General features: G+C 43.4%; 1 protein-coding gene across 12 annotated transcripts; it reads left to right on the forward strand.

The window, feature by feature from the left end:
• The first annotated feature begins 363 nt into the window (after positions 1-363).
• Positions 364-27955, forward strand: BTBD10 (BTB domain containing 10). 12 transcript variants are annotated; one of them, XM_038136934.1, is made up of 10 exons: positions 432-448; positions 1146-1179; positions 7395-7553; positions 20041-20234; positions 20902-21187; positions 22788-22890; positions 23613-23733; positions 24737-24934; positions 25518-25628; positions 26872-27955. In XM_038136934.1, exons 3-10 carry the CDS (start codon positions 7453-7455, stop codon positions 27180-27182), a joined length of 1425 nt encoding a protein of 474 aa, XP_037992862.1. In that variant the 5' UTR covers positions 432-448; positions 1146-1179; positions 7395-7452; the 3' UTR covers positions 27183-27955. The 12 variants fall into 12 exon arrangements, with proteins under 12 accessions (XP_037992868.1, XP_037992863.1, XP_037992862.1 ...); XM_038136931.1 differs by lacking the exon at positions 432-448 and adding an exon at positions 455-619; XM_038136936.1 differs by lacking the exon at positions 432-448 and adding an exon at positions 455-619 and having other exon boundaries at positions 7429-7553.
• The last annotated feature ends 18 nt before the right edge of the window (positions 27956-27973 follow it).

Raw genomic sequence — 27973 nt, forward strand, 5'->3', positions numbered from 1 at the left:
GGCTCTACAGGGGAGATCCCGGCTCCTCAGAAGGAGATCCTAGCTCCGCGGAGGAGATCCCGGCTCCCTCGCCCCGCCGTGCCCCGCGGCCGTCGGGCGGCGCTCTCTCCAGCACCGCCCCGGCCCCTCAGACCGGCCGCCCCCACTCTCGGCGGAGGGTTGCGCGGGGGATGTAGCTTGTTTCTACGTGACTTGTTGCGATTTCGGTTTCGTTAATGCATGTCACTCGCCGCGGTTTTTATTCACAGGCTGCAGGTTCCTCTCCCCGCCCCGGCCCCTCACGGCGCCCCCGCCCGCTCCCTGGCAACGGCGTCCCGCGCGCGCCCCGCCCCGCCCCGCGAGTCTCGCGAGATGCGGGTGCTGCCGCCTCCTCCCCCGCGGCGCGGGGGCGGCTCTCGCGAGAGGTGGCGGCGGCGCCGGGCCTGGCGGAGCGGCCGCGCCGGAGCCGGTGAGTGCGGGCGGGCGGGCGCGGCTGGCGGCCCTCGGCACCCCTCGGCCCGGCATCCCGGGGCTCCCGCGGCCGCACCGGCGCCGCTTCCCCTGCTGCAGAGCCTTTAGGATCGGAAGGGATCGCCCCAGTGCGAGCCCCGCGGAGCAGGTGGCACCGGAGCGCGTCCAGGTGGGTTGGGAATGCCTCCTGAGGAGGGGCTCCGGCAGCTCCCGGCTGCCGCCCGCCGCCGCGTTGCGGTGTTCGCAGCCCCGGAGCCCCGCAGACAGATCTGCCTGCGCCTGCCCCATGCCGCGGCAGCTCTGTGTCGTGAGCGGGCTGGGCACGGCTGCGATCCCTGGCTTTCATCCGCTGGTGTTTATTGGTAGCACCTGCAGTCGCTGTGAGGCCTGTGCAGAGACAGTGGTGGTGCCTGACAACCGTCGTGTAATTCCTGAGCAGTCATTTACACTCTCAAACGATTTCATGATGAGTCCAGTATTTTAATGATTTTTTTTCCCGTGTTACCATATTTTTTTTGTAGAAAATATTGGCTATTTATATGATAAATCTGTCATAGTACAATTACTTGTTGCAGTTGCCTGTCATAAGTTTTTTTCTTTACGTTCACTTTTGTCGGTAGCTACCATGTCTGCATCTTTTTCCTCTTTATCTCTGGTCCCATCCAGTGTGTCACTTTAGAACCCTTTTCTTTCAGAATTTGGATCGAGCTCATCATAGACCTCTCCCAGGTTTGTTCCTGTCACTTGTCTGGCTTCTTTGTCCAAAGCAGTGGTTGAGCCTTGTGTCTTTTTGTTTTTTATTGTTGGCTGCCTCTTACAAATTCGAATACATGCTTAAAATCTGGCTTCTCAGTAGCCTTTTGACTGTTGACGCTGTTCTCCTTACTTCTGTTTGCCTGTATTCTTCACGGATCACCTTCAGTGATTCGTTTAAAGAGTACTTGGCTCTGTAGTTGCTTTAGCTTTGTGGATCATTTTCCTGGAAGATACTTTCTTTTCCTCCTAGGTTTGCTAGAGAACCCCAGTGTCCCAGAGAAACAATTCAGATTATCAACCTCGCTATTCAGAGTTCATAACCTGGTGGTACATACTTGTTATCTTTTTTCTGAGCTGAAACACGTGTCTCTGCATCATCTCGTGTTGGATACCTGGAATTTCTATAGCTTGAACACAAGTACAGTCAAAAGGAGCTGGATTTTTTTTTTTTTTTTTAATCCATTGCCCTGTAGTTAGGGAAGACTGTTGCGCTGTGTTTGGCAGGTCTGTCAGTGTGTCTTGGAGTGAGTCTCTTGCAAAACATCACAGAGGTTTTATTTTCTTTTCCTCTGAAGACCCAGATTGCCAAAAGCCATTGAGTATTACCCCTGGATTTGTACCATTTCTGTCTCCAAACCTCATCACGCGTCCTGCCTGTGCTTGTCATTGCCCTCTGTGCAGATGGTGCTGTGTGAGGCTGCTCTGGGAAGTGTTTCCAGCATGTTTGTGTGTTAATGCCAGGGAACCCAGGGGTTAAGAGAGACAACAAGCTAAAGCAGCTTTCACATCCCACATTAAATTCCTTCTTAAAGCTCACTTTTCCTTTTAGGCACAATTGCATTTGAAAATGGTGAGCAGCTGATGTGTGGATGACATTGTGTGTTAAATTAGTAACAGATGTCATCACTGTTGGGTTTTCTGTCACTTTGTTATAAACTGTGTGTTTTTGCAGCTTGTGTGCGTCAGGCTGGGGCTGCTTTGTCCTGTATTCATACACAAAAATCAGAACCTCATTCTGTGCCAGCTCCTTTCAGCACAGCTTTCCTTTAGCAACGCTGCTTATCAATGAAAGTATCTATCTCTTTAAAATATGTTTAAAAGCTAACTTAGACTTCATTTCAGGTGTGGAAAACTGTGTGTATGAATTTTCTTGTTTGCTGAGATGTGTTGTCACTGCTGGGTACAGCCATGGGTACAGACCTTGCTTGTTCCTTCAGGAGATGTGGCTGCTGCTCTGGTGCCCTGCGTCTCATCCCTGGTGCCAGGGGTGATGGATGCTTGTGCCTGCCCCTCTCTGTGTGCTGGGGGGCCACCAGGGCTGGGACCAGTGGCAATGGCAAGGAGTTGGGCTCTGCTCCTTTGCTGCGCTGAGAGCCACGGCTCTGCTTCTGGAGGGAGAAGCTGCTGCATTCGCTGGGCTTTTTACAGGTGGAGCTGGCAGCTTTCACACAATGAGCCCCCGTACCGAGGCGGAGCTGGGAGTCATCTGCCTCTTGTTTTTTAGGCTTCCAGCGTCTAACAGCTGTGCTATCATCGTGTTCCCTTTAGGAATCAAAAGGTTAAAGCTTGCAGGCGAGTCACTAGATATCTGTTGTTTATGCTGCTGTAGATAGGAATACCACCAGCTTCCTGCTGAGGTTTATTTTTTTCCTTTTTGTTTTCCCCACTTGCTCATTAAGAGGAGCTTCAATGCTGACCTGCTGTGTTAATGCTGAGTCTGTATTGCAAAGGATGTCTCTGAGCTGGGCTTTAATCAGTGTCAGTTTGATAACATTTCAGTGATGATGATTTATAAAACTATTTTATGTGGCTGAATTGTGACTGATGTCTGCACAGTAGTTTGCAAGAAACTCACTTGACAGGTATGGATTTCCATGGTATGTGGTGTTTGCATTATGAGCATGTGTCCTTTGAACTGTATTTCTTAATTAGGATGTAATGTCACCGTGCTTGCATTCCCAGTAAATCTGACTTGGAAGTTCCTTTTTGTTGCTGCTGCTTTTGTGCTTTGATGACGAGAGGCAGTGAACAGCAGACTGTCACCCCTTACAGAAAGTCTAAATGTTTAATCTGAGCCTTGAAGTTTCTTTGTCACAACTAATGCCAGGTTTTGTCCTTGCTGGTGACTTGTGTGCTGGAGCTTCCTGATTCTCCTGGGTCACCTTTCCAGGGAGCAGGTTAGAGCAGAGGAACTTCTGAAACCTGTCCTACTTTTGGAAATGCTTCTGGCTAAAGCTCAGAGCTGAGTAGATGCCTGAAGTATTACATGTTAGTTATTTGAATGTTTTCCTCAGTACTGACAGCAGGAGCCATCAGATCTTTGTTCTACCTGATGAACTGGTGGCCAGAAGACATCTTGGCTCTCTGCCTCAAAATTGCAGGGTATTGTAATCATCATTTTTAGTAAGACTCCAGATTTTTGCAGCCTACAGGTATTCTCAGCAATTACAGAGTGACTGGCTGGCTGGAAATGCACTGATGTTGGTTTTGATTAGCTTTACTTCTTTGCTGAAAGATTTCCAAGGAGCATTTTCTACCCCCTCCTGGCCTGCAGTGCCTTGAAAAATGCAAGTCCTGCTTCTCACAGAAGTGCATGTCCACTTCTGTCCGGCACCTGATGTCTGAATCTTGCTTGATCTGCTCAGCAACCTTTGTGCATTCTGTTTGGTCATGGCACAGAACTGAATATGCTTTGAGTATTATTAAAAACAATCTGTCCAACATCTATCACAAATTGGTGTATGATACATCCTGTCATGAGCTCCTTAAGTAGTGCTGTAAACACATTAATTACTGTATTTTGCAATGTCTGGGGTGGCTCTACCACATTGACTTTTAACTTGTCAAAGCCACGGGCTCTTTACAATTCCCTTGTATTTCAGTAGCCTGCAACTTTCATAAATTAGTGCTGATTCTGGCTTCAAGTTGGTGTTAGCAAATCTGAAGTGTTCTAGCTGTCTGTGCTGAAAGCTTTGAAAATTGAAGTCTGCTTCCTGATTTCCTATTATTCCCTGTGATGATTCTCTGGAGTATTTGCTTTCTGCAGAAGGGTATGAAATCATTCTTTACACCTGGAGGATTACTAATTAGCTAATCAGAATGTCGACCACTTTGGCCAGTAGGCCAGTGTTGTGTGATCTGCTGAGGGTGTTTGGATTTGATTCTTTGTGTGCTCCCAGTGCCTTTTCACCTTCACTAGCATTTCAGATGTGGTTCCTTGTTTTCATGGAAGGTTTAAAATAGTATTTGGGGCCAGGTACTCTTGCAGGGATTGTTTTTGTTTTTTTCTTGTACACAAGGTCAGAATGTTCCTCAAAACATGCTTTGTTTATTGCCTGCCTTGTGAATCCATGCAAAAAAAAAAAAAACCAAACAAAACAAACCACAGCTGAAACATTATTTTTTTGCTGCAGGAAAAAATGGGTTTGCAGAAGTGTTTAAAAATTAATCAGGATGACTGGTTAGTTACTTCAGAGTTTATACAGCATTTTCTAATTGAAAAAAAGAAACTCTTTTCAACAGAGCAAAACAAAAGAGTTCTTTGTTTATAGTCTTTAGTCTAAAGGTTTGTTAAAACTTAAAATTGAGAAGTACATTTATTTATAATCTGCACAAAAGCACTATCAGCTGTGGTCAAGGAGAAAAAATTGGCTGTGTTACAGCAAATTGTTTTTTAGAGTAGTGTTAATTGTTGAGGTCTTGGAGTGGAGGCTGGAGGGAAGACTGTTCATGGCGTGACATGCTTGGAACTAAACAAGAAGTTTCCCAAGATGTAGCTTTGGACACTTGGGATTGTTTCTCTTGTTTTCATTAGTGTGCCCTGGTTCTGAGTTGGGTGCCAGCCTGGCACTTCATCAGTGGCACTGCTGGGGTTCCCTGTGAGCTGGGAGTGCTGTTGTTCATGGGAGGCAGTTCCATTTGTTTGTTTCTGTCCTTCTGTGGCATCTCTTGTTTTTGAGGGCTTCAGCTGCAGAGCAAAGCACGTGGAGGAGCTGATCCTGCTCTGAACAGGCGTTTTCCTTCAAGTGTGTGTGGACCTGCATCTTCCTGTTGAATTTTCATTGTAAGAAAGATGGGGAGAAGGCAGAGTGTGAGACAATTTAAGGAAGTAGCTTTAAATTTGCTTTCAGTTGCAGTTCTCATAAAAACAGCAGCTTTTGCACATCTTTTGAGTGCAAAAGGGAAATTCAAATAGTGGCCTCTATGCAAAGAATCAGAACTGGGTGCTGGGTGCCTCTTTGTCCTAAGGCACCTGCTTTGGTGTGTACCTGAGAGGGTGAGGTGTCTGTAATGCTCTTGGATGGTTTTAAAGGGAACAGAAGGTTTGTGGAAAGAAACGAAAGCTTGTAAAGAAACATGTGGTGCTCCACGAGCTGCTGTGGTGCTTTGGCAAAGCCTGGAGTGAAGCAGGGCCAGCAGAGGTGGGTGATGGCGCAGTGGGAGCTGTGGTGTCCCTGGCCAGGGCTGCTCCTGGCTCTGGTGCGCAGGCTGCTGTTGCCATGGGCAGCCAGGCTCGCTGTGTACCTGCCTGGAGAGGCTCAGTCTAATGAACACGGTTTGTTTCAGCTCAGGATAAAAAGTGTCTTTGTGCTTGTATGGCTTGTGTGCCTGGTGCTGCACCTGAGTTGGGAACGACAGCTCCTGGGTTTGGAAACCAGCCTTCCTTCCCCTGGTCTCCTTAATAATACTTTTTCTGTTCTGACACAGGTTGTAGGTTTCTCCTTGTTTCTCCTGATAAATGTATGCAGATCCTACAACCTTCTCTGTGTAATATCCTCACATACTGACTGTACTTTGCTAACCTGACTTTCCAGGTAATACACAATGAAATGCTTATCAGGATTTTTTTTTTTTTTTAATATGAGAAAGTTGAGTATTTCCTGTAATTTTAAATAAAATGTTTTTTTTCCTTTTCCTGACTCTATATGGACACCTGACCGTAGGAGTCTTCCAATCAAAGTGCATTTAATTATAGAAGCTGTAACAGGAAAAAGACCCAACCCTGTGGTGGAGACTGTATACTTTGTATTAAACCTGTTTGCTTGCGTGAAACTGAACATGAAGGCAAAACTTGGATGCAACCAACATTTTAAAGAAGCTTGTTCTCTTCCCCTGTAACTAAAACTTTTGAGTTTAAACTTAGCAGGAGAATCTATATTTGCCAGGAGAGCTATTTCATTTTCCATGACTTAAAGGACAGTTTATTTGAGGAGTAACTTTGTTTTAAAGGAATCTCAGTTGCTTTGGGACTCACTTCCACGTAGGATAAATTTCATTGAATGTAATACAAGTCTATTAAGGGTGGGGTGAGGTAGAGAGACGATGTTTCCACAATATGTAGCTTAAAATTGAAAAGAAACATAATAGACTTCCCATTACTAGGAGGGTTTATCTATCTGTAATTCAATTTTTTCCAGATGTTGTGCAGTCATCAGCTGCTCACTTGTGGCTGCTTTATAGTTTCTGTAACCAGGTTGTTCTGGATTATCCAACTGTGTTACCACAGGTGCCTCTTAGAGGTATGATTGAACACCAGCCTGTGGAGATTGGCTGTCTCTGCTGACAGTCACAGGGTGGTTTGAGCTATGAGGGAATTCTAAAAGGAGTTGAACACAGCATCAGACCCCACTTAAGGAAGGGTAGTTATTATATCTATTTAAATTAAGTTTTTGTGACTTCTCTGCAAAAGTCGGTGAAAATGGACCACATCAAGCGTTTCTAAGGATTACTGTTAATTCAGTGTTGTAGTGAGGACTCAGATATAAAAGTTAATTCTGTTTTCCTCTTGGTCAGCCATTCAAATTGTAAAACTGTTGGTCTGTGTTCTCCACTTGGGATCCTCCTTTGAATTAACTTTATATATTTGAAAGAAAATCATGATATGTTTGTCTTGTGTTTTATAACCAGTGACTTTTCTGTTTGGACACAGTGAATTTAATTGTTGCAAAATTGAATTTGCCTGCCAGCATTTATAGAACTATATTTTTTTTATAACAAAATACTCTTTTTAGTGCAGGTATCAGCAAAATGTGTAAAACATTATTGTCATGCAATTTCTGCTTCAGCGAATCCTGTTTTTCTGTAATCTGCGTTTAAAAAATCAAAACCTAACAACACTAAATTCTGCATGTCTGACTTTTTTTCCTGTGTGGCATTACTTAAAGGTAAACACTGCTCTCTTAATGTAGGTTGTGAGTGCTGCATGTGTGCTTTTCAGAGCAGTAGTGTGAGGAAGCTGGCAGTGGAATGGCAGGACGGCCTCATCCTTATGACAGTAACTCCAGTGATCCAGAGAATTGGGATCGGAAATTGCATAATAGACCTCGTAAACTTTGTAAACATTCAAGGTAGGTGCTGTGTCCCATCTATTGCATCTCAAAAACCACACTCAAAGTCCATCCTAAAGGCTACTGTATCTGGTTGTGGCAAGTCCTGTCATAAACGTTGTAATTCTTCTTCAAAGGAACGCTTCTTAATTATTTTAAAAGGTGTTTTCTGACCTGATTTGTCAGCTTCCCCAATCTGTGCTTCGATTTGTTTTGCCATGGGTTGCATTTTAGTCCTTAAAAAAAACCAACAAACCAAAACAACAAAAAAAAGCAAACCTAAATGCCTTGTGTGCATATCAAAACACTGATTGAGTGATTAAATATATGAATTTTTGGGGGTGCTTGCTAGGAGTTACATCCCTAAAAATATGTCAGCTAGTCCATGGTGAGAACTAATAGTTGCTTGCATGCCAGTATCACTTTCTGTAGCACTTCCTTTGTTAAGCTGTGTGTCATATCTTGCTTTTGCCTGCATCCCTCACAGTAAGAATGTTTTTTTTAAATGCTTCTTGATTTGACAAAACGATGAAATTAATTAGTGTTTTTCCAGTGTACGGTGTTCAAAAATGAACTAAGCAAAGCAGTTAGTCACCTTGCAAATGTATGAGAAGAAACATATTGCTGGAAAGATATTTAAGCATCCAAATAAGTGTGTATCTTTCAAGTACTTTGCCCTTTTAGAAGTGCTAAATATAACTGAAACGTCTCTGTAAACGAGCTAAAATTGTTAGTTATTCAAGCTTTCCTACTGGCAAGATGATAGGAAAAGAGCTAAGGAGCATTTTCAGTACCAGCAACTCATTTCACATTTTACTTGTACAGATGCAGATAAACTGGACTCAAGTGTTGTCCAAAGTATTCTCTAGGCAATTAATACTGTGGGTTATTTTCCTGCCATTAATTCTTGAATGACTGTGAGAAATTCAAGAGGGCAGGACAAAAGAATGCAGCAGTAATTAAAAGGCTCACAGGGAGACCCATGTAATTAGAGGCCTGTGCTGTGAATAATGGAGTGGTTAAGGCAGACCAGAGGAGGGTGGCTGGTGCTGCAGGTCAGGGTAGGTTTGAGGGGTGTAGCTTTATGCAGCTGATGTTTTTGTTCAGGGTAGGTTTGAGGGGTGTAGCTTTATGCAGCTGATGTTTTTGTTCAGGGTAGGTTTGAGGGGTGTAGCTTTATGCAGCTGATGTTTTTGTTCAGGGTAGGTTTGAGGGGTGTAGCTCTATGCAGCTGATGTTTTTGTTCAGGGTAGGTTTGAGGGGTGTAGCTCTATGCAGCTGATGTTTTTGTTCAGGGTAGGTTTGAGGGGTGTAGCTCTATGCAGCTGATGTTTTTGTTCAGGGTAGGTTTGAGGGGTGTAGCTCTATGCAGCTGATGTTTTTGTTCAGGTGTCTGGGGGTGGCTGATGCAGCTGATGTTTTTAGGATTCCCGTGTGGCACAGCCTCGGCAGTGAGCAGTGTGGGTAGGATGGGCTTTGTGTGGAGTGAGGCCGGACACTGCCCCCACGGTTCCCTGCTGAGCCCAGTCCAGGCGGTTCAGCTCTGGACCTCCCATGACCGGGCGTCTGGAACAGAACCTCAGACTGGTAGGGGACAGACGAGCCGTGATGGGGCTGTTGGGGACTGAAAGGGGCTCATTCGCAGCGAGGTCTGAGGGGTCTGACACCTGCAAACACCCGCGTGCTCTGTGTGACCGAATTCAGCAGGGAGCCAAGGACACAGCCTGGTTTGTCTCCTGCCAAGGACATGGCCGTGTTTGTCACCTGTCAAGGATGTGGCACTGCCACCTCAGGGAGAGCGGAGAACACAAGTCGCCCACAACATGTGGTCAGAAGGGCTCTTGGGTGGGCAGTGGAGTTACTGCAAGTCTGGTGTCAGCAGTGCAGAATTGCCTCTAATCAACAACTTCCCTGAAGGTCCAGGAGCTGCTGAGTGTCTTCTGAGACAGGGGAAACCCAAAGGTTAAAGAATGACTTCTTGATCACTCACAGAAATTAGGGTGATGAGCTGTAATCAGCAGGCAAGTTTGAAATAAAGTGTGGTAGCTGGGAGCTGCAGCTGGGTAAATCCAACCCAGAGGAACAGGACACGTGTCTGACCATGTGTGGTCTGGGGTGGATTATCTATGTTGGGGAAATGTTTCAATAAAAAGCTCTGCAGCTTTCTTCAAAGATTATTGGATGCAGATAGGAGTTAACTCAAGGACATCCATGGCCTGTGCTTTTCAGAAAAGCTACTGTTGATCTTTTCATGCAATCTGAATTCAAGGGTCACACATCAAAAGGTAGGAATTCTATGCCTCAAAGATAATTGCAGCTAGTGGACATATTTCTGGCAAAACACAATTTGTTTCCAATGCTGAACAGCATTTTTATGGAAACTGTATGCTAGGGATGTAGTACTCAAGCTAACATCTGATAATTTAAATTTTTTTTCCCCAAATAAAGTGGTTTTGGAAGTCTTTGAGAATCTAAATAGTAATTTGACGTTGTAATGGAATAAGGGATAAATAAGGATAAATATTTTGTTACCTTATTCCTTTGAGATACTGGATTACTTCAGAGAATCTAATTATTGGAAAATGGTGTACTTTATTCAAAAGCCTGAACAAAATAATTGGATTTTGTGTGGCTGAATATGGACATATTACTGTAGTTTCTGACTTGACACTTTTTCATCCAGACAAGTGAAAGTCTATGTGAAAAATACAGTGTGAGGGGAAAAATGCATCTGGAAGCATAAGTTGTAGTAATATAACTGGAACTGTTATGTTAAAAGGTTTGAATACTCCAGTCTTGTTTGTCTTACTCAAAATACGCCTTGTTATCATCGAGAAAGAGAGTACTTCTGGTTTGGAAAACATAACGGTGAAATAAGAGCTTTGTAATAAATAATCTCAACAGAGAAGTAATATAGGCGATAGATTCTTAGCTTGTCACTTCTTTGTGCTTTGGAGTGTTTAATCCTTCAGCCTTAACATTCTTAAAATAGGTTAGATAATTTTCTTGACTCGTAGAAAACATAATCTAGGGCTGTGAGCAGCCCTGTGTGTAGGGCTTGTGTGGCAGCAAGGAAAGCCACAGGTCTGTCTGGGGCCGAGGACAAGGAGCAGAACTGTCCAAAGGGGAATGGATTGAGTCCTTGTACATTATATCCTGTTCTTTCTAGTTTAGTGAGTGTCCAGTTTTATAAATCTGCCAAGCTGTACTTTTGTTTTCTCTCGTCCTGTTTCGTACTTGTTCTGAGATGGGCAATGGAATGGAAAACTCAGAAGGGAGAGATGTGGAAAATAAGGACTAAAAATATAATGCATATGATCCCTGGTATAAATCTGCAGAGCCTGTCAGGATGAGTTTATATGGTGTTAAAGATGACTAAATAATCATACAAACAGTCTTGTTTGTCTAAGCTGTTACAGAAAATTCTTGCAGATGCTTTTTTATTTAAGTACCTGAATAAGAAGGAAGAAAATGTTCAGGAACCATACGTTGAATTAATAGTGGTGAAGGTTTAAATAAATGCTCTCTGAATTCATATTTTCATTATTAGATGTTGCTGTTCTGTACTTTTTATTCTAATTTTCAGCAGTTATTAGTTTCCCGTATGTAATTTTTCTATAGTGTTGGAGTTTTTGTTGTGGGAAGACTTTAATTCTAATTCTCTTGCACTGAGTGCTTTTTCTGGAGTTGTGGTGAAGAAACCTTTGGCTTAAATTTGCCTCTTCATGATTTGTCCTGGATATTTCTAAGTCTGCTTCTGTTTTAGTCCCTTTTGACAGTTTCTTATTTGTTCATTCTGTTTAGATATTATTAGATCCAAAGTCTTACCTGCACTACTACATTTATGAACAAAACGTGACTCTGCTTGGATTCTGTTCCCATGACTCTTGGATCTTTGAAAATCTTCAGTTGCTTTTTAAATCTTGTCCATAGATGAGGAATTGTTGTGCAGATGCTAATTGCTGGGATTTTTTCCCCCAGTATTGTTTATGCCTGCTGGGAGGATGCATTCATGGGTTGTGAATGGAAGCACCACGTGCCTCAGCATTCTGTGAAGTACATGAAGCATCACCAGAAGAGTTCCTTTCTCATCTGTGGAAGGATATCGGAATGTATAATCTGTTTTCCACTGTGGGACAGGTTTTATTTCTCTTCCTGTGATTTCTGCCGTTGAACATTTTGCAGCATGGGGCAGGCCTGCCCAAGGCATGGCATGAAAATAATGAGGCCTCGTTTACCAGGGGCTCAGGTCATACTGTGCATCACCTGCTTTCAGTCACTGCAAACATGCCTAATTGCAGCCTGGCACTGGCAGATCAAAATCTTCTCATCCAGGCTTTGTAGGCACCAGGATGGAAAGCCCTCAGGAGAAACTGAGGTGGGCTGGGAAGAGCTGGTCTTGGAATCCAGAAAAATAGGCTGCACTCAGTGATAGCTTTCAAAAACACCAGTGTGTTCATCTTCTGCAAGGTACCCAGTGTATAGTGAGTGATCTTAGAGTTGTGAGGACTGGGGTTTTGATTGCCTTTTTGACACCCTTCATGTCTGCAATGACAGCTTATTGACACTGCTGAGAAGGGAAACTTAGCGACTTCCAGGGCAAAAGCACACACTAAATCTTCCTGAACTTCTTCAGCACCTTGTGGTGGACTTTGACACACTTAATTGGGACACAAAGCACTTCAGAGGTGATTATGCTCAGAACTACAATTTTTTATGGACAACACTTCATTGTTTGTACCTCTGAGAATGGAAACTGTAATGACTACATAGTTTGTGTTTGGTCCCAGTTCTTTAGAATTTGAACTTCTAAAGCTGGTTTTTAATAAATGGAGGCCCTTTCCAGTTCTAAGGAGGATAATATTGCTCTGAGTTTCTTAGTTTGATTTTTATTTAACATCCGTGTTGAAAATGCAGCAGGAATCGGTACATAAATAAAGGCAACTAACGTTCTTTTATGAAAGTCTTATGTTTGGGAGCTTGGTGGAAGTCATAAGGTGTGAATGTGTTCCCTCCTAAAGGTTAAGTCCTTGCTGCTTTAAGAAATCCCTTTGGCAACTGAAGACTCTGCTCATGAGATCCTTTCCTGAAATGGAACTGCATTACTAAGAAGTACATTACTCATGGCTGAGAGAACCCACTGAAGACCAGAATTATGTGAATATTAAAGAATTTTGAGGGTGGAAAGTGTTGACAGAGTTTCTGCTTCGAGCTGAAGGAAGATCCCGTGGCAGCCCCCAAATTAATCAGTGAGAATTCTTTCTGAGGGCTTCCTTCCATGGAGCCCCAAGTCAAGTGTGGCTTCTGGACTGGGTCTCTGTAAGGTTTTCATGGGTGCATGTCCTGTCCTGAGGGGTGGTTTTGTGAGATTTGGGAGCCAGTCCATCCATGGCATGTTTTTTCTGCCTGATGTGGGAGTAAAGAAGAAAACACATCCTAATTCTGTTGTGGAGAAGAAACCCCATTTAGGGAACCAGGGCATTTTCTCTTGCTGCTGGGGGACTGTTCTATCAGAGGCAAAAAGTGCCTGAGAGAGGTTTTTCCAGCATGCTGTTCATGCAGCTTATTACAGCCATGTCTTCCTTGGCTTATATTGAAGGGAAGAAAGGGCTTGCGAGGTTGATGGTTATTCTTCCCCTGGGGCATGGGGAGGGTGCTTGTGTGAACCATCACAAGACCCTAAAACCAGGAGAAAATTCACTGGTTTGGGTAATTGAAATTGTATGAGCAGAAATCTTCCTTCATGTGTAAAGAGCTGGCTCTTCAGCCTGGAGTGCCGATGTTCTCCTGCCTTTCTAATCACAAGTCTCTTGTTTTTCCTACTGACTTCCCTCTTTATTGCAGCAGTCATTTGCTGAACAATCCTCCTCTTTTCTTCAGCTAGCATCATGTGTTAATTTCCACCCTACGACGTCTTGATTGTTATTTATTGTAGGACTTATTTTTAAGCTATTCCTTCAGTTATTTTGACTCCTTGAAACAGCCTGCAGACATTCTCAAAAGAATAATTTAAAGAAAGTTGTCTCATAGTGCCTAGTTATCCTCCCGCCAAAAAAATCTTTAGAAAATGTTACGGACTTGTGTACTAATTTGCTGTGTTGCTTTTTGTGCTTGGAGGGCTCACCTTGATGACCTATTGATGTGAAAATGCACAATGATTTCTGATCGGTAAATGTACCGGTTAATACAGTTATATACTAACGATGTTCAAGTTATTACAAAGGAGAGTAATTTTCCCCTAGCTTAAACTTGCTGGAAGAGGGGTGCTCGTAGTTCAAAAATGGAGGCTGTGCTGTCTCGTTCTCAAAAGGCTCTTGCTGTACCTGCCTTTGAACTCTGTCAGGTGAATTCGTTTTCGGTGTTAATGCCGGCAGACGTAACGGGAGCAATGGGAGCGTGCCCGGCCTCGCGTGCTTTGCTGTCGGGGCCGCTCCCGGCCCCGCGGGATGCGCCGTGCGGGAAGCGGCGGTGCCCTCGTCCCGGCGGGACCGGGCGAGCGGCGGCGGCGGCGCTGGCCCTGCTCGCAGCGCGGCCAATGGCTGCGGGCCCGCGGAGCCGCGGGGTCACACGTCAGCCGCAGCACGCATGGCTGAGTCAGGCTCCGCCGGCAGCCCGCTCCGGAGCCGGCGGCTGTGCGAGCGGCGCTCCCGCTTCCTGCGCTTCGTGGCAGAGCTGCGGGCGCTTATCCTGCAGCGGCTGCGATGGAGGGAAAAGTAAGGCTCGCTGACGGTGCCGTGGACTACTGAAGACGTGATGGAAATATCAAATATGCTGAACTTAATAAGTAATGCCAAAGGATGCTGATCTGGCTTTCAAAGCTGCCGTTTTGGAAGGAACAGAATTCCTTTGTGCTCTGATTCCGAAATTGTTCCCATGCTTCTGTGTTTCCTCCCTGATAGACACGAGAGGAAGGTGCGTATTTGTTAACGGGAATAACGTGTGGGCATTATTCAGGAGAAGAATGAGGAAAAGGCAAAGTGCTGTCCTTTGTGTGCACAGGTCAATTGAAATGTCTGCTGACAAAGAACGGGCTTGAGGGGGAGGAAGAGGGGCATAAGCGCTGTCGTTGTGTAAGTCCTGGCAGGATGAGCAGAAGGGATTTCTTCTAAAGCCTCGGAGCATGGCAGCTGTAACTTAGTGCACAGATAAAGCTCCATAGCCTGATTCTACAAGTGTTGATTATGGGAATCACCCTAGCAAAGGATGGGTCTAAGTTTATTTTTTAAGGTGAGTTAATGTAAGTATCAGAAGATGGATGGGGGGGAAATGGTGAAAGTCTCGGTTAATTTCCACTGCTGTGTTCTTTTCGTTTATTTAAGGTTTTAGGATGGGTTTGGGAGTAATAAATATATTGGTTAAGCACCATAATTCTGTGTAGACACGAGCTGGTTGTATAAAACAAGTGTATTTATTGGCAGTATTCAGTAGGATGCACATGGAGCTTTTATGTTGGAATACAAGCTAATTGTTTTGGCAGTAGGATTAATTCGGTCTAATGACTTCTTCTAATAATTAGTAATATATTCAAAGCAATCTGTTGTTATGTATAAAGACAAACTGAAGCTCTTCTTCCACAGATGACTCCAAAGCATCATTAAATTGAAGAGCATTTACATTTTTTAAAAACAGCTCTTCCCTTAACTACAAAAATAGGAAGCATTACCAGTATGACAAGTTGCCATTTTCATGGTACTTTTTTTTCCCTCCTTCACATCATATTAAATAGATTTGCTTAAATAAAACCTTGAGCTTATTTGGTTTTTTTTTCATGAGGCAACTGCTTTTAAAGAAAATGCCTCATTCCCTTACAAAGACAGAGCTTCCTTGATCCCTGTCTGTGGGGGAAGATAATTTCTATGACTGCCCTAAAGTTCTTGAATGGGTGTAGTGCTCATGTTCCAATGTTCCTTTGAAACCGGGAAAAATGAGTATTGAATTTGTGAATATTGCCAAAAGACATGAATATTCACGAGGTTGTTTAGTTGGTTTGGTTTGGGTTTGTTTATTGTGGGGGAGTAGGGGGGTTTGTTTCTTTTTTTCTCTGTAGGAAATTAATTGATAAAGCAAGATGTTCTTTCCTTTCATAAACTTTTGGGTGCTAGGTGGCCTTACATATATGGGGCTTTTCCCAGCTTTAGTGAATGAAGGGATGAGGGTTTAAAATGATGTTTTCTTTGTTCTTTTTCCTCTCTTACACTTTAAAATTAAATGTAATGTGTCCTTCAGCAGGCAGGAGAAAATTCTGCTTAGGGGTTGGGGCTGTGCCTTATGGCATCCACAGCCTGGAGTGCAGCTGGTGGTCATCAGCTGAGGAATCCATGGAAAGCTGACTTTGCAAAAGCTTCTTTTCAGGGTGAGATGATCCTTGTAGCTTCAGACCTCTTTCTTGGAGGCTTTAAGTCAGGCTCTGTGCAGGCTCCACTGGGTGCTGTGGCTGAGATTTCGGGTGAAGACAATGAACTTGGAACTTGCAGTGTTCCACTGCTGTCAGAGGAGTCCTGGTGGTGTGTGTGGTCTGTGTGGTGCTTTTGTGGACCACAGGAGTTCCTGTCTGCCTGTTCTTCAAACAGGGCAGCTCTGCTTTGGTCCATCCCATGTCCATGGTGTAGATGGGAAGGAAGCTGCAACAGCACAGCTGTGGAACTCCCAGGAAATGCCGATTTGTCATGCCTTCCTCACTGGGGCCACGTTTGTCCTTAGTCCCTCACATTGCTGATGTGCAGTGAAGGCTTTGTGTGCTCCCTGCAGAAACAACCTCCGGCCCCACTGGCTTTATTATAGGGGGAGAAGAGGAGGTGACCAAGTCCTTCTGTCAAATAAATCCAAATTTCTTGGTAGTTCTGATGTCTTCCTTTTTCTTTGGACACTTGCAACTTCTTCTAAAGCTTCTTTGCCGGAAAATAAAAGTCACAGGTCTTCTTTCATATGTGCTGGCCACAAATGAGCTCCTTTTTCAGAGTAACAATAGAGCAGCTCAGGGATACAACTTTTCTGGTCAGGTATCACAGGGTAAAGCCTGTGATATGCCTGTCTATTTTGACATGCTAAGCTCCACCTCTGTATTATCTCTTTGTTCAGATTTAAACTCATGTTAGTTGTCTTGTTCACTGCAGAGCAAAGTTGTATTTAAGGGGTAGCATTGATCCAAGTGCTCATGCTGTTGAACACATGGAACTTCAAGTTTGTCGGCTGCATATCCAACAGATCAAAGAACTATTTTTTGTGACCTGTGACTCAACAGTGATGAGATTTGAGACTGACATTTTAGGTGGCTGTTACTGAGGTGAATGAAGATTCATGATTCAGCCAGTTTCTTTCTCAAGCCATAGTGCTTGAATTCTCAAAAACCTTGCAATTCTGGCTTGTGTCTTGTGGCTAAGAGATGATGTGTCAGTCTCACAGTTATCATCAATCTGAACATCAAAGGAGGAAGGTACAACATAGGAGTAAGCAAGTGAGTGCTGTGGCCAGCTGCAGTTTGAACAGCCCTTTGAAATTATTGGCTAATCTGTCTGTTTCAGAAGCAGTTGATTTACTATTCAAGGATCGTGTCCTCCTCCAGCTGGCAGCCTCCGCCTCTCTCCAGTGTGGCGTGCTGAGCTGAGCTGATGGCCCAGGCTCGGCAGGGATGGCCGTGGCTGGCAGCAGGAGCAGGATAGATAATCTCGGAGCGCTGCCCCTCTCCTCCAGGCTTGCTGGCTGCTGGCAGCAAAGCAGAAGTAGCTCCAGTTGGAATTCAGGGAGGTACAGCTGGGCCTGCCATGGCCCTTCCTTTGGGCACGGCTCAGGAGGAAGCGTGGTGCCAGCTGAGTCAGTGTCGCTTCCTGTAGCACCTGTTCTTATCAGCTCCTGGAAGAGATTATTAACTAGGGTTTGCCCTGCTTCACTGGGAACTCTGAGTCACTGCTTGGAGGCTAATGGGGCTTTAGATGGTTTTCTGGATTAAGAATCACATTTTAATTGCCTTCTCTGTTAAAGGGGAATTTGTGTTTGCTCTGCCAAAATGTGTGATAAGCCTGCATCCCATTACAGTGGTTCAGTTTCATTTTCTAGCGTGTTTCCCTTATTTAAAGCAAATAGAGCTCTTTAGTTTCTGAGAAACAGTGAGTCATGCATTTTGATACTATAAAATGTGACACCTGCAAAACTCTGTTTTCTCACAGCATGGTTGGAAATGTTATCAGGTCTAGGATCAAGCTGTGCTTCAACAGAGGCCTGGTCACATGAGGCTTTATTGGGATTTGCAGAGATGTTTTGTCACAGACTGCTATGTAGGTGTTTGAGTACTCCACACATACACACCCGCTTTTGTGGCACACGTGATTGTACCCTAGCATGCAAATATAAATGCACAGATGAGATACAGAGCTTCTTAAAAAAAAAAAATCACCATTTTTTGGAAGTTTGGCTGTAGTACTAATGAATATGGTCATGTTTAAACTGGGGCTAGACTTCGGTCTTGAATTCGAGACTGTAATCCATGTTTCTAATAATTTATGGGCATATTTTGTATCTAATAAAGTGGTTACATTATGTATGTGTATATGTGTCTCAAAGGAAAGGTGCAAAGGTTTTCCCAAATTGTTGATATTGTTTTTGGCTTTTTTTGGAGGTTTGCAGATGTCACTCTTGCAAACTTTTGCACATTTCACTTTCAAAATAAAGAATTTGCCTTTCTCTAATAGAGAGGTAAAACCAGTAAGGAGACATGTTAGCTGTGCTGAAATGTTATAAATTTTAATACCTTCAGAACTGCATTGGAAGTCCTCAGGAAATTTCCTTTTAATGGAAGTGCTTGGATCATTATTCTTGGACTGTAAATCTGAGCGTTTTCAGCCAGAAGCAAGGCTTGCAGTTCTTTTCCCTTATTCAATAGACCTTTGGCTGACTCCACATCCCAAAGATGCATTTCTTACTGCAGCATATTTTAAGCTTGGCAGAAACCAGGATTGCAGTAGATTCCCTCTGCACCAAACTTGTGCTTTGTCAACAGGAGATCCTGCCCTCGTTCCAGCAGGGCAGGGAGAAGCTCGTGTGCCATAGTGAGAGGTACATTTCTGACTCCTTGCCTTGTGGTAAATGCTCATCTGTCACAGCCTTTTTGTTCTCAGTTAAGCTCCTCTTCTTATCCATCTCTGAAACCTGAAACTGCAACATCTCATGCTGGTGGAAAGCCTTGATTATCTTTTTTAGCATTGCTTCTAAGCAACCTAAAAAGAGGACACTGCTCAGTCTGCTTGTCCGGTGACTGCTTGTCTATTGGTTGTGCTTGTCCTAGCCAGGCCGTCATTCTTAGCTCTCTGTGTTCTCCTGCAGCATTCCTGCAGTCATGATTTCAGGTCTCTTGGCAGGAGTTATGGGATTTGCAGGCTGCAAGCAAGTGGGGCATTGAGGTTCCTCTGGGAAATCATGACTGCTTTGTCTGGCAAACCTTGTAGCTGTCAGGTGTCTGTCTGGGTTATCCACTACCCCAGGCTTTGGGAATTTCTTCAGTTAAACCCATAAATAAGGAGTACTGTCGTGCCCACACTTGAAAGGTAAACAGCAAAGATCTGCTTTAGGAATTCTGGTGGGGTGCAGGGATACAGACATGTCTGTGCTGTCCAGACATAAATTTGTCTCTTTTCAAGACTATAAATAGAAGATATAACGATTTTTGGTAAATTAAACAATAGCTGTTGCACATTGATTTTTAATTTTTAGATAGTTTTTGAGAATTGTGGGAACTCAAAACTGATTAGTTTTGTTAGTTGGTTTAATAATTGCAAAATGTAATTGATATCTTAAATTGAGTAATGTAACTTGATAACAGTCTAAAACATTTCAAACTATTATAACTATTATATTAAATTTGCTGGTTGGGAGCAAATATCCTACTTGTTACTGACAGTCTGGTAGGTTGTGGCTTTGATAGTATAGTTCATGTCTGGATTGTAGTGGCTTCCTATTGTTCTTTCCAAGAATAAGTGAAAATTTAAAACAGAATGTGCAGAAACAAACTCCTGTCTGGTGTGTCTTGATGTGTGCCCTCATCTAAGACTGACTACCTTTGCAAAGGGCAGGTTGCAGGAGAAGTGTAAAGTCAGCCTGTGGCCTGAGAAGGTTTTGCTAAAATAGGTTGCATTGGGAAAAAAAAAAAAAAAAGATCCCTAACTTCTAATTTCATTCTTTGAGAACATTTAATTTCACACCAAGAATCAAAATAAAATGCTCATTTGTATTTGACCTACCAATTCTGAAAGAGATTTGTGTGAATCCGTCTTCACAGGCAGGCTCAGCTGATCAGGCGCTGTCTCTGTAAATCACACAGCAGCAAACAGGTAATTCCTGCTGCCTACTTAATGTTCCAAGTAACTGTAAATACAAACACGAGTACAACAAAGAAAATGGAGCTGGATAATCCTAATCTTGGAAACATCTCCATGGAGTGTGAATGCCTTGAAAATTTAGATGTGTAATGTCTCTGAAACTTTGAAATGCTGAACCTGTCCCTTATTTCTGTTTTCAGCACCTCATCCCGTGTTGCTAAAGGAATAGACTACACCAAAATGAGCCTCCATGGTGCGAGTGGTGGACACGAGAGATCGAGGGACAGGCGCAGATCCAGTGACAGATCTCGTGACTCATCCCACGAAAGAGCAGAATCTCAGCTCACTCCATGCATCAGGAATGTCACTTCACCAACAAGACAGTATCATTCTGGTGTGTGCAGATCTCTGACATCGCAGGATTAAAATTCTCCAAATCTGAGTACTATTTTGTTAAAGGAATACAATGAAAAGTGTTGTTTGCTGATGGCACAACATACAGATTTCTTACATGTGCCCTGGGCTGGGAATACCCTTCTTTGATAGGCTATAACTTTTTTCCAGTCTGCTGTGTGTGTTCCTGCATTATGCTCTTATTTAGTTCAAAATCACAAGAACAATCCAATTTTTATAGATAATTGACTGAATACATCCCCTTAACTCTGTAAGGTCTAGGTATTTGGAAATAGAGGAAATAGGGATTTTTTTAAGTGACAAAATATGGTTTTGTTTCTTTGAGCTGTAGCACCAACTGTGATGCAATAGCTTCTGTGTCATGTTGAATTCCTTTTTCAGTACTATAGTAGTAAATTTTCTTTGTAAAGACTTTTGGGGAAGGTGAGGTGGATTTGATGTTGAGGTGACACAGACTTTGGAATCTCATAAATGGGCAGTTATTTTTGAAGGTTTCTTTAACCAGAATAGATTTAACCAAAATAATTTGTACGTAACTTCTCAAATGGATGTGTTTGGTGCCCAGAAAGATGCAAACTACGTAGGACCCCTGTAAATCTCTAATTTAATTTCCTGTTTTTTCTCCTTCCACCTCGTCTCCACCAAAGATCGCGAGAAGGATCACAGTTCATCTCGGCCCAGCAGCCCCCGGCCCCAGAAGACGTCCCCCAATGGTTCTGTTGTCAGCATGGGCACCAGCAGCAGGAACAGCAGCCAGTCCAGCTCAGATGGCAGCTGCAAGGCTGGTGGGGAAATGGTGTTTGTGTATGAAAACGGCAAAGAGGGAGCTCGGAACGTCAGAACTTCTGAGCGAGTAACGCTCATCGTGGACAACACCAGATTTGTTGTAGATCCTTCCATCTTCACTGCACAACCTAACACAATGTTGGGCAGGTTTGTATCTCTTTTGGTTTTGGCTTTTTCCTTAGTCCCCAACTGTTGTAGAGAGCTGGTTATTTAAACTGTTTGAATAGCTGTTGGACTCATATTGCTGCAGCTGATCTTGCTAATGTTAAATATTACCAGTTTACAAATGTCTTTAAGTAAAAATTGAATGCAGGTTCTCTGGTTTTGGCAGGAAAGCCAAGAGATGTCTATTACCTTGAGATGACAGATGATAAATAGATTACCATTTTGTGATGTTCCCATTTCTTTCTGTCTTCCTGGGCATTGCTTCTATGTTCAGTCTGCCTCACTCTTCCTCATTTTTCAAGCTAGGTGCTTAATAAAACAAAGTGGCATAGTGAGTGTAGACAGTCTCTTTCAAAACAGCAAGAAGGAAAATCTTGAAGGAATTTATTTTGCTTAGCGGGCCTACCCTGACAATGTTCAAACTCAGCCCATTTATCTTCTGAAATGTCAAGTAATCAGTGTAACAGCCCTGAGCCACTCAGCAGAGAGGCTGAATACTCAAAATGATCAACACTTGAATGCAAGTCTGCAATATGTGTGTGATGTTTTCTGTAGAAACTATAATGAGCAACATATTTAGCGTGTTTGCTTGGTGGGAAAAGATTCAACACTTGACTGGCTCAAATTCTGGTTGGTTTTGTCTTGTCCAAATGCAGAGGGCACCACTTAAAATCTTGCTTCAAGAAAGAAAAGAAAGGTTTGTCTGTGTCACTTTGGATTTGGCTTTTTCATTAAAATACAGCTATTTCTCAGCACATGATATAATCATATTTAAAATACACATATATAAATCTCTTTGCCACATTACAGCTAATAAATGTGATTAAACAATTTCTGCTCTGTTTAAATCACTGCAATGTGGGATTAATAGTACCTTGGATCCCTGTTTTGTGAAAAGTTGGGTGAGTCACAGAGAAGGCAAGAAATGCTTCTCTGTCTAAACTGTCGAAAGAAATAAATGGAAGTAAGAATCAATAGAATTAAATAATTGATTTAAAGCATTTGTATATTATACAATACATGCATACATATAAATATCCAGACAGACTGCAAGTGTATCAGCTGAAAAGAATGAAATAATTTCCTTTTCCATGGCCAGCCTCAGAGTAAGTGGTGCTGCCTAATGCACTGGATTTTTCGTGCGTGCGTGATGCTGAGTTATTCTCCCTTTGGGATTGGTTCAAGGAACAAGCTTATTTTATCTTTTGCTAATTGAAAAGTAGGTTAATAAAGAGACGGAAATAGTGCTCTAACACGCAGGTTATTTATAAACCCACTTTCCCTCAATGTCAGTCTGCAGGACAGTAAGCAGGAGCAGCTTGGGAGGTAAAAGTAGCTATAATAAGAATGTATTATTTGCCTTAAGCCTGTATGCTGTTAGTTTTTCTAAATATTATTTCTTGTAGAGTGCTCAGAAAAGACGAGTCACTTCATGAGGTGAAAAACATAATCCCAACTGAACAGAATGCACTGCTTTTCCCCTGCAGTTTCTCTACAGTTTCTTGCATTTTTTTTTTCTTACTTACAAACAAGAAAACCATAGTGAGGAATTCTAACCCAAATTACTTTCATTCCTGAGCAGGATGTTTGGATCAGGCAGAGAACACAACTTTACACGGCCCAATGAAAAAGGAGAGTATGAAGTTGCTGAAGGAATTGGTTCTACTGTGTTTCGTGCTATTCTGGTGAGTTTTTAGGGGCAAATACTGTTAGGACAAGCACTGTTAGGAAGTAAAACCTCTTGGTTTAACCCAGCTTGCATATCTAGATTTTGTGGATGGCATAGATACTGCTCTTTATATTGTTTACTAGAGGGGGGAAGATGCTTGCTATGAACCCCCTTTTCTTAGACATGAACATGTGACAGGGAGAGAGAAAGCACTCATGAAAGAAACCAAAAATTACTGCTGCCAGCAATCAGTTCACCTTTTCCTGTGCATTTAGTTCACCAAATTCAAGTATATTCTGCCCCTCTAGAGATGAAATTAAATTAGGTGAAACAGAATACTGGAAGTGAACTTCACGCAGCTAACAGGAGTAAAGCAAACTTCAGTCTGAGATGGAAATGGCCCCTTATTTAATATCCACACAAGGAAGTCGAGCTGCTGGACTGCTTTGTTGGCAGCCTTGGAATGGGAAGAGCTCAGTGAAGTACAGATAAAAGACAGCAAAAATTATCAGTATTAATAGTTGTCACGTAAATAACATTTTTAACCAGAACTCACTGCTCTGAATGCAACTCTGAAAACTGATAAATTCGAGGACAGGAAGATTCACAAAGTTTAACATTTGTTGCTGTATTACATTTTGGGGGCTTTCTTTGTGGAGAAGGCATCATGAATGAAATGATGTAGTGTTTCTTCTGGGGGATGTTGTGCATTGTGTTTTTTCTTGGTGCATCCTGCAGGATTACTACAAGACTGGGGTGATACGCTGTCCTGATGGGATATCTATTCCTGAGCTGAGGGAAGCATGTGACTATCTCTGTATCTCCTTTGAGTATAGTACTATAAAATGCAGAGATCTGAGTAAGTACAGAGTTTATTAAAATAATTTGAGTTATACGAATTGACTTAAGGGTGTGTGTGTTGATTCTAAATCATGTCCTTTATTATAAGGAAGATGGCTGGCACTACATGAATAAAATCCATCCCTTTTTATCTCTTATGTAATAAAGCCTTAAAACCAATGGATTTATGCTCTTTGAAAAATAATGTCTGATATTTCAGCATCTCATTCCCTGCCGTGGTCACCCTGTGGAATACTTAGCTCTATGATTGCATTTGCAGTACAGATACAGTAACATTCAGTGGTACCTTTTTTTGCAGAGGACAGGGAGGATCATTTTTCAGCTCCTTGCTTAGGAGAATGGGGCTGTCTCCCTGGTGGCAGTAGCACAGCTTTGCGGGTGGAGTGGGCTGCTCCAGGATTCCCAGCATGTGCTGTTCTCTCCAGCTCCCTCACCCCTGAGCACAGCCCAAGCCTTGGCCTGTGCCTCTGGTTGCTGTGCTCTCCCTGTGTGTGCAGTGCAGGGCCAGCCTGTGGCATTCCTGCTGGGAATGCTGTGCAGAACCCCTTCTTGTGCCTTCCCTGGCGGGGCCATCCCCCCTGTCCCACGCCCGAGCTCTCTGTCCTTACAGGGATTTAGCAGCTCCTGCCCTGGGGGCTCTGAGAAGCTTTGGTTTTAAGCTGCTGCTTATGAAACATAGGTTGTGTGCTCTACTCTCCCAGCAACTGGCTTAAATGATGTTTCTTTTAGGAAAACCAAGAGCAGCCTTGCACAGTTACCAAATATTTAGCAGTAGTGAAACGCACAGGAGGTCTCAAAGTCTGCCCAACACTATATTAATACCTGCAGGACAGGCTGGTAAATATTCAAACAAGGTCTGAACCTACATAAGCTCATAGACTAAGTGTCTTTACACCTGTCTGCAGTAATACTATGAGATAAACAGATCTACTCTTTCTTATTGCTGCCTTCATCTCTTTACCAAGCTCTCAAATGTGCCTCTGCTTGAAATTTTCTTCTAGGTGCTCTCATGCATGAATTGTCAAATGATGGTGCTCGCAAGCAATTTGAGTTTTACCTGGAAGAAATGATTCTGCCATTAATGGTAGCCAGTGCCCAAAGTGGGGAGAGGGAGTGCCACATTGTTGTGCTGACAGACGATGATGTTGTTGACTGGGATGAAGAGTATCCCCCCCAAATGGGAGAGGAGTATTCACAAAGTAAGTTTATCCTCATTTTTCCCACCAAGCCATGCCATGGTAGAGGTAGCAGTGAATGCGCTGATTTAAAGTTCTTGTACAGAAATAAACCTCTTAGTTTGGGTAGTTCTGCTTAATATTTTGTTTCACAGAAGTATATGTTGCTTGTTATGTTCAAACATAATTAAAAGAGAAGCTAATTTTTATTATTAAGGTATTGTTAGCCAGTGAGGAGGAAGAAAATACTTCTTTAGGAAGAGCTTGAGGAGGGAAATGGGTAGGAGTCATGTTGACTGTGGGAGAACAGCTAGAGGTTTTTTTGAGGAAAAAAACCAAGTGTTACTATTTTTGGAGTATCACAGTTGTGTGGATGATGAGTTTAAGCACCTGTAAATGGACTGTACTGCCCTGCAAGATGTGCACCCAACCCATTCCCTGGTATCTTCAGCTGTTTTTCTCTAGAGTTCTTGAATTTCTTCCCCTCTTCCGAAATAAAAATACTGGAGTAAAGCAAAACAGTGGAAAAAATAAACTTTGGTGTTTTAAGGCTAGAAGGTTAATATTTGGATACAGGGATTTTTTTCTCATTAAAATGTATTTTTAGTTATTTACAGCACAAAGTTGTATAGATTCTTCAAATACATTGAAAACAGAGACGTGGCCAAATCAGTTCTGAAGGAAAGGGGGCTCAAGAAGATCCGACTGGGCATTGAAGGTAAGGGAAGCATTGTTTGTGCTCTCCCTCTTTGGCCTTCAGGGTCTGCTGCACTTCTCTGCTGTATGGCTTTCTCTGTAGCTGGAAAGGCAAGGGGTCAATGTTGTCTTTCCTACTGAGGCTGGGTGACAGAATGGCCAGAGGGGGAATGGTACGCAGCTAGAAAACCTGACTATGGCCTCCAGACTGGTGTCCAAGCTGTGGGCTCTGTGCAGACAACTTAGTGCTTTCTACTTAGTGCTTTCTACTTACAACTTAGTGCTTTCTTAGTGCCTTCAAGACTTGCATCTCATGCCCTTTGCCCTTTAGTTCCCACACAAAATCTTCTCTGTGCTTTGTCTGAAGTAACAAGGTGTTTGTACAGTTTTGGATATTGTGTTCCTGGGCTGTATCCTTTCCGGGGCGTGAAATGAGAAATGTCGTGTTAAGTAGCAGGCAGACATTTTCTTTCAGGAAGTACAAAACTGTCCAGTGGATCAGTGAAGTGCAAAGAAATACTGATCTGAAACAAACATCTTGTAAGTTAGGAGGCTGCTCTGTAATATCTGACTGAGTAATCTGATTTTTATCATGAATGTAAGAACTGGGTTTCTTTGCATTACATTTTTCTTCTGATTGCTGACCCAGATATTTTAGAATCCAGCCTTTATAATTAGCAGGATTTCTATCATTCACTCACCAAGTTGTCATAGTTACATTTGTAATTTGCCAAGAAAAAGCGAATGCTTTTAAACTGGTGAGCCCTAAAATAACTAATTTCAGCTGAACAAGGTGGGAGCCTTTTAGCTAAATGAGAACTGGCCCTGCCTGTAATGCTGGCTAATAGCAGATTATTTCTGCTGGCATTTCTTGGTTTGACAAGGGACAGCTGTGGCACCAAACCGTGATGCTGGTGCCCTGCAGTAATATGTAAAATGGACATTATTGTTGGGGCACAGGGAGAGGTGACTCGGACACAGCACAACCATCTGCACTGGCAGTGCCAGTGGCTGCTGTGCTGTGTCCCAGCAGTGGCGATGGGCTGTGCTCTGTAGGGCAGTGCTGCTGTTGCTGTGCTCTGTGCAGTGCTCATGTTGCTGTGCTCTGTAGGGCTGTGCTGATGTTGCTGTGCTCTGTAAAGCAGTGCTGATGTTGCTGTGCTCTGTAGGGCTGTGCTGATGTTGCTGTGCTCTGTAGGGCTGTGCTGATGTTGCTGTGCTCTGTGCAGTCAGGGCTGATGTTGCTGTGCTCCTGCCTTTGCCAGGTTACCCCACGTACAAGGAGAAGGTGAAGAAGCGGCCGGGCGGGAGGCCGGAGGTGATCTACAACTACGTGCAGAGGCCGTTCATCCGCATGTCGTGGGAGAAGGAGGAGGGGAAGAGCCGGCACGTTGACTTCCAGTGTGTGAAGAGCAAATCCATCACCAACCTGGCGGCGGCGGCAGCAGACATCCCGCAGGACCAGCTGGTGGTGATGCACCCCACGCCGCAGGTGGACGAGCTGGACATCCTGCCCATGCACCCCGCCCCCAGCAGCAGTGAGCTGGAGGCCGAGGGCCAGAACCCGCCGCTCTGACCGCGCTGCCCCACCGCAAGCATGCTCTGCAGTGACTGTACCCAGCTCATACCACACTGCAACGCCAGTTTTCCATTGTGTTCCGGTGTTTAGGATACTGCAGCGGGGACCTGGCACGGCCCCAGGGGATGCCTGGTCGCTCTGGGAGGAGTGCAGCCCCGCGCTGGGCTCGGTGACGTTCGTGTCTGTGTTTACCAGTAGGTTTGTGACGTTGGTGACTCGTGAGCTGGCCTGGCCCCGCTCCGCGGCCCCGCGGCGCTGTCGTGGCACGGCGTCAGGAAGCAGAGTGGGAATTGATAGTAGCACTTTACAAATGGTTGAGAAATGGAATTTGAAGCCATTTTTTATAAATGTATTGCACAATACTAACAAAGTGCTTCTATCAAAGGTATTAACTGTACATAGTTTTGCTCTGAATAGATTGACTCTTTTAAAGTTATTGTATATGGTTGAGCACAAAACTACTTACTCTTGGGTTCTTGGATTGAGGACGTGATTCAATGACCCATGCAACATCTTGTTCAAGTTCTTTAGTGAATTTTTTCACTTGTTTGCAGCGTGAGCCATGTTCAAAAATTGTGAACAACGGACAGGGGCTTTATCTTAAATTTTGCCTTACCTTAAGCTGTTCACAAATATTTATTTAATACATTTTTCATAAGTGTCATGAAATAGGAAAATGCAAATGGTTCATTCTTCATTTATTAATGATTGTAAACAAGTTTTTCATGCAAATAAAGTTTCCATTATTTTAATGGGCTTGAATTATCTGCGAATTATGAATTTTGCAA

This window comes from Motacilla alba, chromosome 5 (assembly GCF_015832195.1).
Source record: "Motacilla alba alba isolate MOTALB_02 chromosome 5, Motacilla_alba_V1.0_pri, whole genome shotgun sequence".
NCBI lineage: Eukaryota > Metazoa > Chordata > Aves > Passeriformes > Motacillidae > Motacilla > Motacilla alba.

What these genes read in the sequence shown, in the direction of transcription:
- BTBD10 (XM_038136929.1), top strand. Translation starts at nt 14,320, where the DNA reads ATGCCAAAGGATGCTGATCTGGCTTTCAAAGCTGCCGTTTTGGAAGGA. An exon ending in AACAAGACAGTATCATTCTG is followed by an intron (nt 20,235 to 20,901) that starts GTGTGTGCAGAT and finishes TCTCCACCAAAG; the next exon opens with ATCGCGAGAAGGATCACAGT. An exon ending in CCTAACACAATGTTGGGCAG is followed by an intron (nt 21,188 to 22,787) that starts GTTTGTATCTCT and finishes ATTCCTGAGCAG; the next exon opens with GATGTTTGGATCAGGCAGAG.